The sequence below is a fragment of the Diceros bicornis genome, chromosome 7, assembly GCF_020826845.1.
Source record: "Diceros bicornis minor isolate mBicDic1 chromosome 7, mDicBic1.mat.cur, whole genome shotgun sequence".
NCBI lineage: Eukaryota > Metazoa > Chordata > Mammalia > Perissodactyla > Rhinocerotidae > Diceros > Diceros bicornis.
In genome coordinates, this window is record NC_080746.1 from 57,389,303 (window position 1) to 57,409,934 (window position 20,632).

The window sequence follows — 20,632 nt, forward strand, 5'->3', positions numbered from 1 at the left end:
GCTGCGTAGATTCTCATTGGAATGACTTCTGTTGCTTAATGTACTTCGGAGATCCCCCGCTTGAAGTCAGAAGACCTGAGTTTGACCCCTGGCTCTGCCTTTAACTAAAAACTTGAACAAGTCACTTTACTTAGAAGGCCTCAGTTTCCTCCTCTATTTATAGAGGAGGAAATATTATTCCTCTAGGAATAATAACACCTACCCTATCTAGCACTTGTTTGTGAGATTTTAAGGAGATAATTGATCTGTAAGAGCATTTTAAATGAGACAAAGCTAGTCAGGAATGGAGCTGGGTCGATGATTGGACAGACTGTTCTTATCCTAGAGGTTAAGTGCTTGGGCAGTTCGAGGCCCCAGGGGAGGCCAGGAGATTGATGAGATTAGCTACTTTGCTAGTGCTGAAACTTCTTTTTTGTGTGTTTTGAAGAGAACTCCCTGGCATTTGGGGGCAGAATTGGCCTGCTTCCTGGAGTTCCACTTCCCAAAGGAGTCACAGGGTTTCTGGGCAGGAACTGAAGAAGTCCAGAGCTTGGGAAAAAAAGGATACCTGGGTAGAGAGGATACCCTCTTATGCCCCAAACACTACAGAGTAAGTTTGTCTCTTCTGTGGATGGATTAATAATCACAGCTATACATTATTAACAATAATGGTTGCTTTTTGTTGAGCATCCATTATCAGTGTGCACAGTGTTTTGGAAACTTTCCTACCCAAGTGTACCTGACATCAGAGGTGAATGAATTCATCCCTGGATCAATAGGGGAATAGCCCAGAGCAGGTACTCCAAGGTGAAAATTTAAGTCCATGTCTTATTTTCAAAATTCATATGAATTTTGCCTTAAGTCACCATTATATAGTTATGGTTGTTTTCTGTAAAACAAATACTTTGAAATATTTACCATCTGGTAAAATTAACATCCTGACAAAGTGCACCATATTTATTCAATGCTTTCATGTACCCTCTAGTGTATTGTTGAGTGCCCACAGGGAGTCTTGTACCCAGTTTGAGAACTAGGTCATTTTTTTTTTTTACTTAACCCTTATTATCCAAGTTTTAATAGATATAGACACAAGTTAAGAAAGATGGAAAGACTTGTCCCTGTCACAGAGCCCGAAAGTAGCGGAGCCAGAATCAACTCTAAATTTGGATGCTCCATGCTCTTAACCATTGAGCTGTATTATTTACTGCCTTATAATTGTTTAGATTTCTGTAACACTCATTACTCTTGCAGGCAATCACTGTCCTCAGTGCTTAACACAGTGCCTAACACAAAGTAAACTCTTTGTGAATATTGATTGGTTGAATGAATAAAGGACTAAATGATCAAGCACCTAAAAATGAAGCCTTTTCAGAGGCCTATAAGTCTCTGGCAAATTGGCCTCAGTGTTTGGATAAACGTTTTTTGTCTTGAGACTCTTCTCTAAAGCAGTGATTCACAGTTAGCTCTAAGCCAGTGCTTCCACACAGATATGATGATGAATTTGCAGAGAACTCTAGATAAACTGACAAGGCTGCCCAGAAGCTCCTGTGCCCTACTTCCTTCCCAGACACCCTGAATGCTTAAGGAATCAGTATCTCAATTCACCTGTAACCCATTCACAGCTCCTAAGCTACCATGGATGTGTCTCAGAATTATCTGCTCTTTGTTAGTTTCCCCATCCCCCCAGAATACATTCACACACACTCTCTCTTCTCTATTCCTTGTACCCATCCACCTCTGATCATTACTGTTGTGAGCACAGATGTGTTATGGAAAAAGCTTGAGATCATTCTTTTAAAGACTTTTTCTTTTTCTTTTTCTTTTTTTTTTTTTTTTTGTGAGGAAGATCAGCCCTGAGCTAACATCCATGCCAGTCCTCCTCTTTTTGCTGAGGAAGACTGGCCCTGGGCTAACATCTGTGACTATCTTCCTCCACTTTATATGGGAGGCCGCCACAGCATGGCCTGCCTGACAAGTGGTGTGTTGGTGAGCGCCCGGGATCCGAACCCTGACCGCCAGCAGCGAAGCGTGCACACTTAACCGCTACGCCACGGGGCTGGCCCCAGATTTTTTTTTTTCTTAATAGCAGCTGGTAGTAAGTAGTCTGTGCACACTTTGGGAGACTGGTAAACCTCTACGGCAGACTTGTCCTTTCTTCCAGAGTGTATTGCCTGGAGCTTCTAGGAGAATTCCTCTTCTGAAAACCCACAGGCATTGCCCAGTGTCCTGAAGCATTAGGAATCTGGTCCTTAGTTAAAGAGAAACCTGTAGAAACCTGTCACTATTGGCTTTTACGGGGTTTTGTGGGGCGGCAGGGGGGAGGTGAGGGAGGGTTGTTTTTATTTTTGTTTTTCAAAAAGGGCTATAAGCGGGCCGGCCCTGTGGCTTAGCGGTTAAGTGCGTGCACTCTGTTACTGGCCGCCCGGGTTCGGATCCCGGGCTCGCACCAACTCACTGCTTGTCTGGCCATGCTGAGGCGGCGTCCCACATACAGCAACTAGTAGGATGTGCAGCTATGACATACAACTATCTACTAGGGCTTTGGGGCAAAAAAAGGAGGAAGATTGGCAGTAGATGTTAGCTCAGAGCGGGTCTTCCTCAGCAAAAAGGAGGAGGATTGGCATGGATATTAGCTCAGGGCTGATCTTCCTCACACACACAAAAATAAAAATAAAAAAATAAAATAATAAAAAGGGCTGTAAGCAAGATGAGTAATAGCCTGATATAGCAAATCTCTTCTTAGGGTTGGAGAGATTTTTCCAACATTTGAAGGTGGCCAATTGTGGGTTTTCAAAGTCTCTGTGACTGATTGATTTATACCTTATTTATTTATACCTTATAGCAGTGTCTTCTAAGTCTCCAGGCCTAGGAATTTGTTAGAAATGCAAATTCTTGGGCCCTACCTTAGACCTACTGATTCAGAAACTCTGGAGGTGGTTCCCAGCAGTCTGTGTCTTCACAAGCTCCCTAGATGATTCTGATGCTCATATCTGCCATTTAGTATATGTTCAATAAATAGGCCTTCTCTTTTCTCCCAATTCTGTGAGCTTGTTTAGGAATCTTGCCACTGTGAATGTCATAATTCCTCTGGGAAATACCCTTTGAGTTCCAAACAGCTTTAGAAACAGAGGTCATGTGTCAGCTATGACACGTGTCAGCTATGACAGAGGGGTAGCTGGCCCCTTCTCAGATAGATTGGGAGGTCTGTGAGCAGGCAGCTCTAAACTCTGGACACGAGAATAGAAACTACAGTTTCCAGGAAGATAGCCGATAATCCTATCATTTTCCTTGCACATCTTATAAAAACTAAATAATTGGCCCCAAAAATTGGCTTTAAAAGGACTCATGTTGGGTGAGGTCAGAAGTGTAATTACTTGAAAATTGCTCAGCTGGTGGGGAAGGTACTTGAATTTAAGTGTCTAAATCAGATTTTTGCTGTTACTGCTCTCAGCAGGAGAAGAGGCAGAAAAATCAATAGTACTTGGTCTTGTTTAAGCTACAAAACCACACTTCTTGTTACCTCCAAAGGTCTCTGGCTGCCAGGGAGAAGCTTGGGCCTTCACTGTCACCACAAGTGCTGTCACAATTGTAAGTTTACGCTGAATTCCTTGAACTCTGCCGTCTTGGGCCTATAGGGCGGGAGGCCTGGAATCTTTGTGATACCTTGAGATAGGTAGGGGCGAGCAGCCCAGAGCTGACTCCAGACCTGCCTTCCCTCGTCCCTGCTTAGGGTAGACCCTGAACTGGGAGACCTAATTCAGCAATGCAGACCAGAGGGCTGGGCACAGTGTCCAAAAGGGGTGGCCTATTCCTGAGCAGCTCTGTTGTGATTTAGGTTATAGGCAATCCTGAGTTTCCAGAGGAACTTGGGGCCTTGAGGAGGCAGGCTGAATGATTATAATCATTTTCATCATTTGAGTACACTTTCCCTACCAAGTCCAGTGCTAGGTGTCTCTCATATAGCTTAGTGGTTAAGACTGCCTAGTTTTGAATCTTAGCTCCATCATTTGATTAGTGCATATCACTTATAAATACCTGAAGATGCTACTGGATGACTTGACTAATGGTAGCTTAAACAAATAGGAGGTATATTTTTTTCAAATAAAAAGAAGTCTGGAGGTCAGTGGCAGGTGGCATTTATTTATTAGGTCAGTAATTTCAAGACCAGTATCCCCTGACTCTTTTGGCTTTTCCCTGTTGATCTAAGATGTCTGCCCCAGATGTAGGCATCATGTCTGTGATCAAGGTGGGAAAAGGAGGGTGTAGGGCAACATCAGTAATGTTTGTCCTGTTGACGGAAATAATCCATAATCAATCTATAAATCAAAATTGGGGTGAGTTTATTATGAGCCAAATTTGAGGACCATATAGCCCAGGGCCTTCCTTCACGAAAGAAGTTGGTTGTACAGAGCAGTTGTATACCATCACAGAGCATGTCTCACATATGATTGCAACGTCCCTTTTACAGTAGTCGCGAGATTGTCTTGTCAGCACAGCGATTGTGGACACAACAGGTAGCAGGTCTGTTGTCTCAAGTTGGGTGGTCACAGGATAAGCATAGCAATCAAATCCTAACCTAGAGAGAAATGCTTATTCTTAAGGAAATGCCAATGTGGGGGAAGTTGCACCCTTATCTTAAGGGCATTTGTTCTTGTCTTTGGGACATGGTAAATGCTTAAAGCAGATATACAATGCATGTTCAAAGGCCACGTCAGGCCCTTTTGGAAAAACAAGGTCAGGCCGAATTAGTTTTACACCAAATGGCTTCCTCATATACTCCAGTATGTCCTATTGTTTGCCATTTATTTATCAGTCCTTTTACTAGGGAAGCAAGGCTTTCCCAAATTCCCCCAGCAGTGTATATCTGTATATATCTGTGTATATCTCATTGGTCAGAACTGGGCCACCTGGCTGCTCCTAAGTGCCAGGAAGGCTGGGAAAGTGAGTATTTAGTTTTTCCAGCCTTAATAGTCAAAAGGCAGAGAGGATTGGGAATGAGCTTTGGGTCAGCCAGCCCATGGTCTACCACAATGACCTGGGTGAGTAAATTAGCTTCTTTTTGGTTTCCTCATCTATAAAATAACCATAATAGTGGAACCTACTTCATGAAAGAGTGTGAGGATTAAATGAGATCAATGTAAAGTGTTTAGCATAATACTTGACTCATAATAAGTAATAATATTAATTGTTTTTATTACTAGCATTATTATCATCTCAACTCTGCAAAGTAATTATTATTATCTCATTTTACTTAAGAGGAAGCTGAAACTCAGTGAGTGGAAGTAATAACTTGCTTGAATTCTCAGAGTTTGAAATGGCAAAAATGGGATTAGAGCCTATATCTGAATCCAAAGTCCGTTCTCCTTTTTCTGCACTGGGAGTTGAGTTAGTAGGGAAATGGTGGTTAGCTGGTGAGTCCTTCTTGGCCAGAAGCTTGGTGATTAGGGAGGGAAGGAGACTAAAAGGAGTAGGTTTGGACGGTGAGAGCCCAAGCAGAAGCCCCTGTCTGGGACATACAAGGACAAAGAAACACCACTTAGGGAGTCATCACTGGGCTGATACTGGATCCACCAAATTGAGAGAGGAGTATTTGAGAAAAATGGAAATATAATTTGATAAGAACAATAACTAAAGCCAGTTATGGGAGTAGCGAGAAGGGACAGGTAACCTAGCCTGGAAGGATGCAAGTCAAGGAAGACTTTTTGGAGAAGGAAATGAAGTGAAGGGCAAGGGAAGGGCAATCCAAGCATTGAGGACAGCCTAAACAGTGACATGGAAACAGAATGTTGAATGGAGTATCCTCGAACAGCTGCTTTTAGTGTTGGTGAAGTGTAAAATGCCAAGCCAGGATTGGCAAGAGAGAAAATAGGACATCTAGACGGGTACGAGCCAGACTTAGAGGGTCCTTAATGCCATGCTAAGAAATTTGGAACTTTATCCTTGGCAATAACCTTCCTCCTTATTTGGATATTTGTTTGGAACTTTATCCTTGGCCACCAGAGAGTTTTAGGCATAATGGATAGATTGGCTTTTTATTTTTTGGTGAGGATGATCGGCACTGAGCTAACATCTGTGCCAATCTTCCTCTATTTTGTATGTGGGATGCCACCACGGCATGGCTTGATGAGTGATGTGTAGGTCCACGCCCGGGATCCAAACCTGCAAACCCCAGGCCACCAAAGCGGAGCATGCGAACTTAACCACTACGCCACTGGGCCGACCCCAAAATTGGCATTTTTGAAAGATCTCTCTGGATATATGAGGAGGATGGATTGGAGAGACAGAAAATGGAGGTCAGAAGACAAGTTAGGAGGCTTTTAATATATTTCAGTCAAGAGCTCTGAACTAGGGGTGGTATTTGGGATGGAGAGGAGAGGACGTGTTTGAGACATTTTTAGAGAGAACAGTGTCTAGCTTACAGTAGACATTCAATAATGGTGGAATATGAATGAATAAGTTAAGACTTAATGTTGGATTTGAAGAGTGAGGGAGAAGGAGACATCTGGACTTATCCCAGTCTTCCTCTGGCTTAGGTGACAGGTTGCCTGGTTATGCCTTTTACTGAGTTTCAAGTATTGAGACGAGCGTGTGTCAGGGAGCTTTCCTTTTATATGTTTCTCAGGTAATTTTCTCATAACCCTTGGGGAATCTCCCTTTTTCCTAGTGCTGAGATGTCTAAACTTAATACACTTTTGTAATTATGGGGCAAGATAATGCTGTTCCCATTTTACAGATTTGGAAACTGAGGTGCAGAATAGTTAAGTAACTTCACTGGGATCATCCAGCTACTCAGAGTTAGATGTTCTTTCCTTTACAGCCTGTTGCCTTTGTAAGACTCTTGAACTTCTTGTTGTAATTTCAACTGATTATCGGCCATGATAAACAAGCAATAAAATTCAGAAGATTAGATTGAACTAATTACTCAGCTGTTAAGATGGGGCCATGAGTTAATCGTAATTCAATGCACCTCTAATTCAATCCAACAGAGTGTACACTATTATTTGCCTTATACAAAGAAAGTTCTACTGACTCCTCCTTAGTATTAAAAGGGAAAAATAAAATAACTCATAGAAATAGAATCACCATCCCCCTACCCTTATTCTTTTTTATCAGATAATCTGGTTTCAGTCTTAACTATTGCTTACATAACTGTGAGAAAATTAGTTAACCTCGCAGAGCCTCAGTTTTCTCACTTGTAAAAATATGGGAGATGTTCATTTAACAGTAGCTATTATTATTATTTTGCAGACACAGAAACGGAGATTCAGAATTTGATAAGGATTGTAAGGGTCTTGCCCAGGTCACATAGTAACCTAGTGGCAGCTCTAAACAAAAAATGTGTTGAAATGGAAGTGTTTTCTGGGGATCTTTGACCTAAAACTTGTTCCATATTTCAATTTATATGAAAACCCAGTCCTGGTGTGCATGTCATATGCATTTTCCACCTGTTTCCTTTAGGACCTCACCGGTAGGCTGACAAGTCTCTAGTAACATCAGCCCTTTAAATTTGTAGAGCCCAGAAAGAGTTTTCTTGTGTTATGTTGTGTTGTGTTGTGTTGTGAGCAAGATTAGCCCTGTGCCGATCCTCCTCTTTTTGCTGAGGGAGATTGGCCCTGGGCTAACATCCATGCCCATCTTCCTCTACTTTACATGGGACGCTGCCACAGCATGGCTTGATAAGCGGTGTGTAGGTCCACGCCCGGGATTCGAACCTGCAAGCCCCAGGCTGCCAAAGCAGAGCACGCAAACTTAACCACTACACCACTGGGCCGGCCCCCAAAAAGAGTTTTTTTTTTTTATTTATTGTGAAATTTTTGTTGTACATTATTGTTTATCAGTCACCATATAAGTGCATCCCTCCACCCCTTGTGCCCACCCCCCACTCCCCTAGCCCCTGGTAACCACCAAACAGTTCTATCTGTGCGTGTGTTGGTTTATCTTCCACATATGAGTGAAATCATGCCCTGTTTGTCTTTCTCTTTCTGGCTTATTTCACTTAACATAATACCCTCCAGGTCCATCCATGTTGTTGCAAATGGGACGATTTTGTCTTTCTTTATGGCTGAGTAGTATTCCATGGTATATATATACCACATCTTCTTTATCCATTCATCAGTCGAGGGACACTTGGGTTGCTTCCATGTCTTGGCTATAGTGAATAATGCTGCGATGAACATAGGGGTGCATAAGCTTCTTTGAATTGTTGATTTCAGGTTCATTGAGTAGATACCCAGTAGTGGGATAGCTGGATCATAAGGTATTTCTATTTTTAATATTTTGAGGAATCTCCATACTGTCTTCCATAGAGGCTGCACCAGTTTGCATTTCCACCAGCAGTGGATTAGGGTTCCCCTTTCTCCACAGCCTCTCCAGCATTGTTGCTTTTTCTCTTGGTGATTATAGCCATTCTAACGGGTGTAAGGTGATATCTTAGTGTGGATTTGATTTGCATTTCCCTGATGACTAGTGATGTTGAGCATCTTTTCCTGTGCCTATTGGCCATCTGTATATCTTTTTTGGAGAAGTGTCTGTTCATTTCCTCTGCCCATTTTTTGATTGGGTTGTTTGTTTTTTTGTTATTCAGTTGTGTGAGATCTTTATGTATTATGGAGATTAATCCCTTGTCAGATATACGGTTTGCAAATATGTTTTCCCAGCTGGTGGGTTCCCTATTCATTTTGATCCTGGTTTCATTTGCCTTGTAGAAGCTCTTTAATCTGATGAAGTCCCACTTGTTTATTTTTTCTTTTCTTTCCCTTGTCTGAGTAGACATGGAATTCAAGAAGATCCCTTTATGGCTGATTGCAAGTAGTGTACTACCTATGTTTTCCTCCAGGAATTTTATAGTTTCAGGTCTCACCTTCAGGTCTTTGATCCATTTTGAGTTAATTTTTGTGTATGGTGAAAGAAGGTGGTTTACTTTCATTCTTTTGTGAGTGGCTGTCCAGTTTTCCCAGCACCATTTATTGAAGAGACTTTCCTTTCTCCACTGTATGTCTTTAGCTCCTTTGTCAAAGATTAGCTGCCCATAGATATGAGGTTTTATTTCTGGACTTTCACTTCTGTTCCATTGATCTGTGTGTCTGTTTTTGTACCAGTACCATGCTGTTTTAATTACTATCGCTTTGTAGTATGTTTTGAAGTCAGGGATTGTGATGCCTCCAGCCTTGTTCTTCTTTTTTAGGATTGCTTTAGCTATATGGGGTCTTTTGTTGCCCCCTATGAATGTTAGTATTCTTTGTTCTATTTCTGTGAAGAATGTCCTTGGGATTCTGATTGGGATTGCATTGAATCTGTAGATTGCTTTAGGTAGTATGGACACTTTAACTATGTTTATTCTTCCAATCCAAGTGCATGGAATATTTTTCCATTTATTTATGTCATCATTGATTTCACTCAATAATGTCTTATAGTTTTCATTGTATAGGTCTTTTGCTTTCTTGGTTAAATTTACTCCTAGATATTTTATTCTTTTTGTTGCAATTGTAAATGGGATTGTCTTCTTGAGTTCTCTCTCTATTAGTTCGTTGTTGGTATATAGAAATGCAACTGATTTCTGTAAGTTGATTTTGTACTCTGCCACTTGGCTGTAGTTGTTGATTATTTCTAATAGTTTTCCAGTGGATTCTTTAGGGTTTTCTGTATATAAGATCATGTCATCTGCAACCAGCGAGAGTTTCACTTCTTCGTTGCCTATTTGGATTCCTTTTATTCCTTGTTCTTGCCTAATTGCTCTGGCCAGAACCTCCAGTACTGTGTTGAATAAGAGTGGTGAGAGTGGGCAGCCTTGTCTTGTCCCTGTTTTTCAGAGGAATGGCTTTCAGTTTCTACCCATTGAATATGATGTTGACTGTGGGTTTGTCATATATGGCCTTTATTATGTTAAGGTACTTTCGTTCTATTCCCATTTTGTTGAGAATTTTTATCATAAACGGATGTTGGATCTTGTCAAAAGCCTTCTCTGCATCTGTTGAGATGATCATATGGTTTTTATTCCTCGTTTTGTTAATATGGTGTATCACATTGATTGATTTGCGGATGTTGAACCATGCCTGTGTCCCTGGTATAAATCCCAGTGGATCATGGTGTATGATCTTTTTAATGTATTGCTGTATTCGGTTTGCCAATATTTTTTTGAGGATTTTTGCATCTATGCTCATCAGGGAAATTTGTCTGTAGTTTTCCTTCTTAGTATTGTCTTTGCCTGGCTTTGGTATCAGGGTGATGTTGGCCTGGTAGAATGTGTTGGGAAGTGTTCCATCTTCCTCTATTTTTTGGAATAGTTTGAGAAGGATAGGTATTAACTCTTCTTTGAATGTTTGGTAAAATTCTCCAGAGAAGCCATCTGGTGCTGGACGTTTATTTTTGGGGAGGTTTTTGATTACTGTTTCAATCTCTTTACTTGTGATTGGTCTATTTAGGTTCTCTATTTCTTCTTGATTCAGTTTTGTGAGGTTGTATGGGTCTAGGAATTTATCCATTTCTTCTAGAGTGTCCAATTTGTTGGCGTATAGTTTTTCATAGTATTCTCTTATAATCTTTTGTATTTCTGTGGGATCTGTTGTAATTTCTCCTTTTTCATTTCTAATTTTATTTATTTGAGCCTTCTCTCTTTTTTTCTTGGTGAGTCTGGCTAAGGGTCTGTCAATTTTGTTTATCTTCTCAAAGAACCAGCTTTTGGTTTCATTGATCCTTTCTACTGCTTTTTTGTGTGTGTGTGAGGAAGATCAGCCCTGAGCTAACATCCATGCTAATCCTCCACTTTTTGCTGAGGAAACCGGCTCTGAGCTAACATCTATTGCCAATCCTCCTCCTTGTTTTTTTTCCCGCCAAAGCCCCAGTAGATAGTTGTATGTCATAGTTGCACATCCTTCTAGTTGCTGTATGTGGGATGTGGCCTCAGCATGGCTGGAGAAGCGGTGCGTCGGTGCGCGCCCGGGATCCCAACCCGGGCCACCAGTAGTGGAGTGTGCACACTTAACTGCTAAGCCACAGGGCCGGCCCCAATAGTAGCATGTTGTTTAATCTCCACATTTTTGTCACTTTCCCAGTTTTTTTTTCGTGGTTCATTTCCAGTGTCATAGCATTATGGTCTGAAAAGATGCTTGTTATGATTTTAATCTTCTTAAATTTATTGAGGCTTGCTTTGTTTCCCAACATATGGTCTATCCTTGAGAATGTTCCATGCGCTCTTGAGAAGAATGTGTAGTCAGCTGTTTTTGGATGGAGTGCTCTGTATATGTCTACTAGGTCCATGTTGTCCGGTTTTTCATTCAAGTCTACTATTTCTTTATTGACTTTTTGTCTGGATGATCTATCCATTGATGTAAGTGGGGTATTAAGATCCCTTACCATTATTGTGTTGTTACTAATGTCTCCTTTTAGGTTTGTTAATAGTTGCTTTATGTACATTGGTGCTCCTATGTTGGGTGCATATATATTTATAAATGATATGTCTTCTTGGTGGAGTGTCCCTTTTATCATTATATCTTTCCCTTCTTTGTCTCTCTTAACCTGTTTTATCTTGAAGTCTACTTTGTCTGATATGAGTATGGCAACACCTGCTTTCTTTTGTTTGCCATTAGCTTGGAGTATTGTCTTCCATCCTTTCGCTCTGAGCCTGTGCTTGTCTTTAGAGCTCAGATGTGTTTCCTGGAGGCAGCATATTGTTGAGTCTTGCTTTTTAATCCATCCTGCCACTCTGTATCTTTTGATTGGAGAGTTCAATCCATTTACATTTAGGGTAATTATTGATATATGAGGGCTTAATGTTGCTGTTTTGTCACTTATTTTCTGGTTCTTTTGCGTTTCCTTTGTTTCTTGTCCCATTTGTTTCGGACTTCCAATTCAGTTTGGTTGTTCTGTCTTATGACTCTTCTAGTTTTCTGTTTGTTTATCATATGTGATTTTGTTTTGATTATTTGTTTAGTGGTTACCTTGAGGCTTGTGTAAAAAATCTTGTGTATGAGATAGTCCATTATCTGATGGCCTCCTATTTCCTTATACTAAGTCAATTCAATCACTTTCCTCTTCCCCTCCTAAGTCGTTCTTGTTATACCTTATTCTTTTTTATTTTTCCGCCAAAGCCCCAGTAGAGAGTTGTATGTCATAGGTGCACATCTTTGTAGTTGCTGTATGTGGGACACGGCCTCAGCATGGCCAGAGAAGCGGTGCGTCGGTGCGCACCCGGGATCCGAACCCTGGGCCACCAGCAGCAGAGCGCGCGCACTTAACCGCTAAGCCACAGGGCCGGCCCTTGTTATACCTTATTCTGTCTTGTGTTGTGGGTGGGTGTTTACAGTGATGAGGTTAAATTTATTTTTGGTGAATTCCTTCCTTTGATTTTTGATTTTGGTATTTAAGTGGTTGCTAACCTATTCTGGTAAAGATCTGCTATTTTTCTGAGTTTGTCTACCTATTTTTTCTCCTTGCTCCAAGCTTTGTATTCCCTTTCTCTTTTTTTTCAGGCCTGAGTGCCTTCTTGAGTATTTCTTGTAGTGGGGGTCTCGTGGCCATGAACTCCCTTAGCTTTTGTTTATCTGGGAAACTTACTATTTCTCCATCATATTCTAAGGATATTTTTGCTGGATAGAGTATTCTTGGCTGAAAGTTTTTGTCTTTCAGTATTTTGAATATATCATTCCAGTCTCTCCTAGCCTGTAAAGTTTCTGTTGAGAAATCCACTGAGAGCCTGATGGGAGTTCCTTTGTACATTATTTTTTGTTTTTGTCTAGCTGCCCTTAATATTGTTTCATTGTCATTGACTTTGGCCAGCCTTACTACTAGGTGTCATGGAGTGGGCCTTTGCCTGGTGACGTATTTAGGTGATCTGTTGGCTTCGCTTACTGGTATTTCCTGCTCCTTCCCCAGATTTGGGAAATTCTCAGCTATTATTTCCTTGAATAGGCTCTCTGTTCCTCTTTCCCTCTCTTCTCCCTCAAGGATACCTATAATTCTTATGTTACATTTCCTAATAGAGTCAGATATTTCTCGGAGACTGTCTTCATTTCTTTTTAGTCTTAGTTCTCTCTCCTCTTCCATCTGGAGCATATCTGTATTCCTGTCCTATAAAATTCTAATTCTTTCCTCCATATTGTCAGCTCTGTTCTTTAAAGATTCCAGATTCTCCTTTATCTCCTACATTGTATTCTTCATCTCCATCAGCACTGATTGGTTTTTCTTTATGATTTCAATCTCTTTTGTGGAGAAACTCCTAATCTCATTGAATTGTTTGTGTTGTCTCGTGTTTCGTTGAGTGTTTTTATGGTAGCTATTTTGAAAGCTATTTTGAAATCTCTGTCGTTTAGGTTATGGATTTCTGTGTCTTCAGGGTTGGTTTCTGGGTGCTTGTCATTTTCCTTCTGGTCTGGTGATTTCATGTATCTTTGCATTATGGTTCCTGTATTGGCTTTGTTTTTCCTCATCCTGGAAATCTCTGTTTGCAATTTTCACCCGCCGCCACTGTGTGGGGGTAAAGGGCTATGTAATCTGAGCCCCCTGCACTCTGCCGCGGCTGTTCGCTGCGATCCACCGGTCTCTTGGTCTGGTCTGGTCGGCTGAGCTGCAGGGTCCAGTTTGTGGTGGTGGGGGCTCTCTCTTTTGCCCGCTGGGTCCCTGGCTGGGGGTCTTCTCATTCGCCCCTCATTATCTGCTCTCTGGGGTGCTCAGATGTTGATGGTACCCCGTAGCAGTTCTGAGTCCTCTGTGTGGGAGTTTCCCACTGGCTGAAAGAGCCCAAAGAGCTACAGTTTCCCCACAGAGGGCTGCCCCCCCACCCTGGGAGCCACAGACCGGATCGCTGATCTGATGGGGAGGGAGAGGAGTTCTCCTTACCGCTCCTCACTTCCTCCGGGGGCCCAGCATGTTCCGCTCTCAGATGTGTGGCAGTGTGGATCTTTCCAATCATGCTTTTCACTGTCTAGGATTCCGTTGTTGGTCTGTGACTGTTCCTTTTGTTGTATCTTATGGGGGAAGAGTTTACGGGAAAGCTCACACTGCCACTAGGACATTTTTTCATACAACTGAAACATGTGGGTATCTGGAATCTAATCCTGGCTCTGCTTGAAGGATGAGTGGCAGTTATTTGGAACAGGTAAAATGTCTAACATAGCAGATTAGTTGAACCTACTGTAAGTGTCCAATAATATGATCATTTTATGGTTTCTTTTTTTGTTTTTCCTCATTTCCAAAACAACGTGTGCTCATTTTAGAGAAATCAGAAAATACTGGATATGAGAAAAACATCCATAATGCCCCTGATCCAGGGACCATCACTGTTAATCCTTTGGTATATCTTTTTTTCTATATCTTTGTAAATGAACACATATACACATTATTTTTCAACAAAAATGAGATTATAGGCTATGTACTATCCTGTAATACTTTATTTAAGGAATTATGAGTTGTTGGATGATTTGGCTTTGTTTCAGATAATGCCCTGTTAGTAGACATTTAGGCTGCTTTAACTTTCACTGCTAATCAATAGCACAGAGCAGAAATAACAGGCTGAAAATAAATGAGAAATAAAAATGCAAAAATGTGGGGACACTTGTATTTACAAATTTTTTAAAGGGACAAAAATGCTTTCAAATGCATAAAAGATTATAAATATACATATACACACAACCGTACATAAAAAGTACCTGTATTCAAAGCATAGTGACTGGTTCAGCGTTTCCGCAAAAAGCCACACTGACTAGGAGCTTGCTTTTGTCCAGCTGTGCTTGGCCAAGCAGCAATAGGCGTAATCTCCTAGAGCTGTGTAAGGGAGAGGGAAAGGCAGGAAGTAACAGACATGATTGAGGATCTAGAAGATTTTCATTAAGTAGTCTTAAAATCCAGGGGCAAACACAACCATTTCCAAAAGGGAACTTGTGTGTGTGTGTGTGTGTGTGTGTGTGTGAGGAAGATCAGCCCTGAGCTAACATCTGTTGCCAATCCTCCTTTTAGCTGAGAAAGATTGACCCTGAGCTAACATCTGTGCCCATCTTTCTCCACTTTATATGGGACGCCGCCACAGCATGGCTTGACAAGTGGTGCGTCGGTCCATGCCTGGGATCCGTACCTGCAAATTCTGGGCCACCAAAGCAGAGGGTGCGAACTGAACCGCTACGCCTCTGGGCCAGCCCCCCAAAAGGGAACTTTGCATGAAAGGGTTGGGTGGGGGACTAACATTTATTGAAGTACGTTCCACTCTGTGCCAAGTATTTATGCTAGGTATTTTGCATGCTACCTCTTTTAATTTTCTAGCCTACAGTATAAGATATCCCTGTGTTCCTGAGGCTCAAGTAAAGGGACTTGTTTAAGATTTCGTGTCTGGTAAGTAATACAACTGACTTTTAATCCACATTTGCCTGCCTTCGGAGCCTCTGTTCTTCCTACTGGACTATCATGGCTCCCACAGATGGCCAAAGCAGGAAACTCCTTTTCCTGACTCTCAGTAGGAATGTTTAGATGGGTCTCTACAAAGCAAGTTCAGGACTGCCCTGCTTACCTCCCTAGCCAGCCCACATGCAGATACAGCAGAAAGAAAAAGAGGCACTGGTCCTGACACAGAGTAGGTACACAGAAAATGTTTACCAAACAGGTAAATTAGTGATTGTGTCTGTTTTTCAAAATATCAAAACTGAGACTCTGAGAGTTGAAGTGATTTGCCCAGAGTCTCAGAGCTAATAAGTAAAAGAGCTGGTATTTGAATCTAGGTCTGCCTATAAATGAAGCTCTTGCTGTTTCTATGACACTGTAGTTTGTCTCAGTTTGACACCTGCTCTCAATATCTACAACAGTGTTACTTGTTTGAATCAACAGTAGGGGAAGGTACATGGCCTGAGCACAAGTGACATTTTACTTACTATCTTGTAACTAACTTGGAGTGGCAGCAGCCTCTCCAGTCCAGAAGCAGACCAGATTGGAGGGAGAAGGAATCAGGTTAGATGCTATAATTCTTTTTGTCCTTCTTTCATGTTCTCCCACAGAAAAAAAAATTCCTCTTACCTCCTCAAGCTGTCATCTCCTCTCCTTTCCTTTTTTTTTTTTTTTTTTGTGAGGAAGATCAGCTCTGAGCTATCACCTATGCCAGTCCTCCTCTTTTTGCTGAGGAAGACTGGCCCTGAGCTAACATCTATTGCCAATCCTCCTCCTTTTTCTCCCCAAGGCCCCAGTAGATAGTTGTATGTCATAGTTGCACATCCTTCTAGTTGTTGTATGTGGGACGCTGCCTCAGCATGGCCCGACAAGAGGTGGGTCAGCACGTGCCCGGGATCCGAACCTGGTCCGCCGGTAGCAGAGCGTGCGCACTTAACCACTAAGCCACGGGGCTGGCCCCTCCTTTCCTTTACTGTCAACATGTTTACTTACTTTTCAACACAGCCTACTGTTCCAATGCCTTCATTAAATCTATTCCGTATCAAATCAAAAGGCAGATATTGTCATACTGGATAAAAAAGCAAGATCCAACTATATGCTGTCTACAAGAGAATACACTTTAGATTCAAAGATACAAAAAGGTTAAAAGTAAAAGAGTGAAAAAAGATCATGTAACAGCAACCATAAGAAAGCTAGAGTGTGGGCAGCCCTGTGGCATAGTGGTTAAAGTTTGGTGCTCTCTGCTTCAGCGGCCCAGGTTCCCAGGTTCGGATCCTGGGCGTGGACCTATACCACTCATCAGCCCTGCCATGCAGCAACCCACATATAAAGTGGAGGAAGATTGGCACAGATGTTAGCTAAGGGCTAATTTCCTCAAGTGAAAAAAAAAAAGAAAGCTAGAGTGTCTATACTAATATCAGACAGAATAGACTTTAAAACAACAACAACAAGATGTTACTAAAGATAAAGTGGAATATTTTATAATGATAAAAAAATCAATCCATGATGAAGATATAACAGTTATAAACATATATGCACCTTACAACAGAGCCCCAAAATACATGAAACAAAAGTTGACAGAAATGAAGGGTGAAAGAGACAATTCAACAATAATAGTTGGAGACTTCAATACCTCACTTCCAATAATGGAAAGAACAATTAGGCAGAAGATCAAGAAAGAAACAGAAGACTTGAACAACACTGTATACCAGCTACACTTAATAGATATGTGTGGTACACTCCAACAACAGAATATAATTCTTCTAAAGTACGTTCTCATGAAAGATTCTCCAGGATAGACCATGTGCTGGGCCATAAAACCCTCTCAATACATTTAAAGGATTGAACTCATACAAAATATGTTCATCAATCACAATGGAAGGACATTGGAAATCAGTAACACAAAGAAATTTGAGAAATGCACGATTATGTGAAAATTAAACAACACTCTCCTAAATAACTAATGGGTCAAAGAACAAATCACCAGGGAAATTAGAAAATATTTGGAGATGACTAAAACACAACATACCAAAATTTATGGGATGTAGCTAAAGTAGTACTTGAAAGGAAATTTATAGCTGTAAATGCCTACATTAAAAATGAAGAATGAGGGCCAGCCCCGTGGCTTAGTGGTTAAGTCATGCGCTCCGCTGCTGGCGGCCCGGGTTCAGATCCTGGGTGCGCACCAACACACCGCTTCACCGGCCATGCTGAGGCCGCGTCCCACGTACAGCAACTAGAAGGATGTGCATCTATGACATACAACTATCTACTGGGGCTTTAGGGGAAAAAATAAAAATGAAATTAAAAAAAAAATGAAGAATGATCTCAACTCAATAACCTAACCCTTCACCCTAAAACACTGGGGAAAAAAAGGGTAAACTAAACCTAAAGCAAGTAAAGGGGGGGCCAGCCTGGTGGCACAAGTGGTTAAGTGCACACGCTATGCTGCGGTGGCCTGGGGTTCGCTGGTTCGGATCCCGGGCACTCACCAACGCACTGCTTGGCAAGCCATGCTGTGGCGGCGTCCCATATAGAGTGGAGGAAGATGGGCACAGATGTTAGCCCAGGGCCAGTCTTCCTCAGCAAAAAAAAAAGAGGAGGATTGGTAGATGTTAGCACAGGGCTGATCTCCTCACAAAAAAGAAAAAAAAAAAGAATGCCAGTAAAGGGAAGGGTATAATAAAGATTAGAGCAGGAGAATAGAGAAAATCAATAAACCAAAAGTTAGTGCTTTGAAAAGATCAACAAAATTGACACAGTTTTATCTAGACTGATCTAGAGAGAAGACTCAAATTACTAAAATCAGGAACGATACAGGGGACATAACTACTGACTTTACAGAAATAAAAAGGATTATAAGGAAATACTATGAACAGTTGTATGCCAACAAATTAGATACCTAGGTGAAGTGGGCACATTACTAGAAAGACACAAACTGCCAATACTGACTTAGGAAAAAATAGAAAATCTGAATGGACCTATAACAAATAGATAGAATTAGTAATAAAAAAATTTCCCACGAAGGCAAGCCCAGGACCAGACAGCTTCACTGGTGAGTTCTAACAAACATTTAAATAAGAATTAACACTAACTCTCCACAAACTCTTCCAAAAGATAGAAGAGGAGGGAACTCTTTCAAACTCATTCTATAAGGCTAGTATTGCCCTGGTACTCAAACCAGACAAAGACATCACAAGAAAAAGAAACTATAGACCAATATCCCATTTGAATATAAATGCAAAAAGCCTCAACAAATACTGGCAAAATGAATCCAATAACTTATACAAAGGATTATATTATACACTATGACCAAGTGGGATTTATCCCAGGGGTGCAAGATTCATTCAACATAGAAAAATCAATCAATGCAATACACCATATTAAAAGATTAAAGAACAAAACCCACATAATCATCTCAGTAGACACAGAAAAAGCATTTGACAAACTCCAATACCCTTTCATATTTTTTCGAAAAAAGAAGAAACAAACAAAAACCCAACAAACTACGAATAGAAGGGAACTTCCTCAGCCTGTTAAGGACATTGATGAAAAACCCATGGCTATAATCATACTTAATAGGAAAAGACTGAATGCTTTCCCCCTAATGTTCGGAACAAGGCAAGGATGTCCATTCTCACCACTTCTATTGAACGTTGTACTTGAGGTTCTAACCAGGGCAATTGGGAAAGAAAATGAAATAAAAAGTCATCCAGATTGGAAAGAAAGAAGTAAAACTATCTGTACTTGCAGATAATATGATCTTGTGTACAGAAAATTCTGAGAAATCCACAAAAAAACTATTAGCACTAATAAATGAGTTAAGCAAGATTACAGGATACCAGATCAATATACAAAAATCTACTGTATTTCTATACATTTGTAGTAAACAACCCAAAAAAGAAATTAAGAAAACAATTCTAGGGGCTAGCCCTGTGGCATAGTGGTTAAGTTTGTGATGCCCTGCTTTGGCGGCCTGGGTTTGTAGGTTCAGATCCCAAGCGTGGACCTATGCCACTCGTTAGCTGTGCTGTGGTGGCGACCCACATGCAAAGTAGAGGAAGATTGGACAGATGGTAGCTCAGGGCTAATCTTCCTCAAGCAAAAAATGAGGAAGATTGGCAACAGATGTTAGCTCAGGGCTACTATTCCTCGGAAAAGAAAAAGAAAACAGTTCTGTTTACAATAGCATCAAAATGAATGAAATACTTAGGAATAAATTTAACAAAAGAAGTGCAAAACTTATACTCTGAAAACTACAAATTGTTGAAAGAAAGTAAATATCTAAATAATTAGGAAAACATCCCAGGGCTGGCCCCGTGGCTTAGTGGTTAAGTGCATGCGCTCCGCTACTGGTGGCCCGGGTTCGGATCCAGGCGCGCACCGACGCACCGCTTGTCCAGCCATGCTGATATGGCGTTCCACATACAGCACTAGAAGGATGTGCAACTATGACATACAGCTATCTACTGGGACTTTGGGGAGAAAAAGGGAAAAAAAGGAGGAAGATTGGCAGTAGATGTTAGCTCAGGGCTGGTCTTCCTCAGCAAAAAAAAAGAGGAGGATTGGCATGGATGTTAGCTCAGGGCTGATCTTCCTCACACACACACAAAAAAGAAAAACATCCCATGTTCATGGATTGAAAGAGTTAATATTTTTAAGATGTTAGTATTTCCCAAATTGATCTACAAATTCAACACAATCCCTATCAAAATCCCAGCTGGCTTGTTTGCAGATTTTGACAAGCTGTTCCTAAAAACATGGAAATTCAAAGGACCCATACTGGCCAAAACAATCTTGAAAAAGAACAAAGTTGGAAGACCCACAATTCCTGAGTTCAAAGCTTATTAGAAAGCTACAGTAATCAAGACAGTGTGGTTCTGGCATAAGATAGACATACGGATCAGTGGAATATAGAATTGAGTATTCAGAAACCAAGCCTCGCATTTACAGTCAATAATTTTCAACAAAGTTAGCAAAAACGATTCAATGGGGAAAGAATAGTCTTTTCAACAAATGGTACAGGAACAACGATATCCACATATGAAAGAATGAAATATGTCCCCTACCTCACACCAAGTATTAACTCAAAATTCATCAAAGACCTAAATATGAGAGCTAAAGCTATAAAACTCTTACAAGAAAACTTGGAGGTAAATCTTTATGACCTTAGATTTGTCAATAGTTTCTTAGATATGACAGCAATAGCACAAGCAGCCAAAGGAAACAATAGATAAAATCGGACTTCATCAAAATTAAAAACTTATGCTTCAAAAGACACCATCAAGAA

At 40.9% G+C, this 20,632-nt stretch overlaps 1 protein-coding gene across 6 annotated transcripts in view; it reads left to right on the forward strand.

Annotated features, from left to right (window-relative positions):
* Positions 1-20,632, forward strand: part of FAM168A (family with sequence similarity 168 member A) — a 180,274-nt gene that overhangs the window by 123,629 nt on the left and 36,013 nt on the right. For 4 of the 6 annotated variants that reach the window (XM_058545629.1, XM_058545633.1, XM_058545628.1 and 1 more), the window contains one exon: positions 3,508-3,567. The exons of the other annotated variants lie outside the window; for them this stretch is intronic. In XM_058545629.1, the coding sequence (XP_058401612.1) occupies positions 3,508-3,567 (60 nt within the window). The remainder of the gene's footprint in view (positions 1-3,507; positions 3,568-20,632) is intronic. 6 annotated transcript variants of the gene reach the window in all.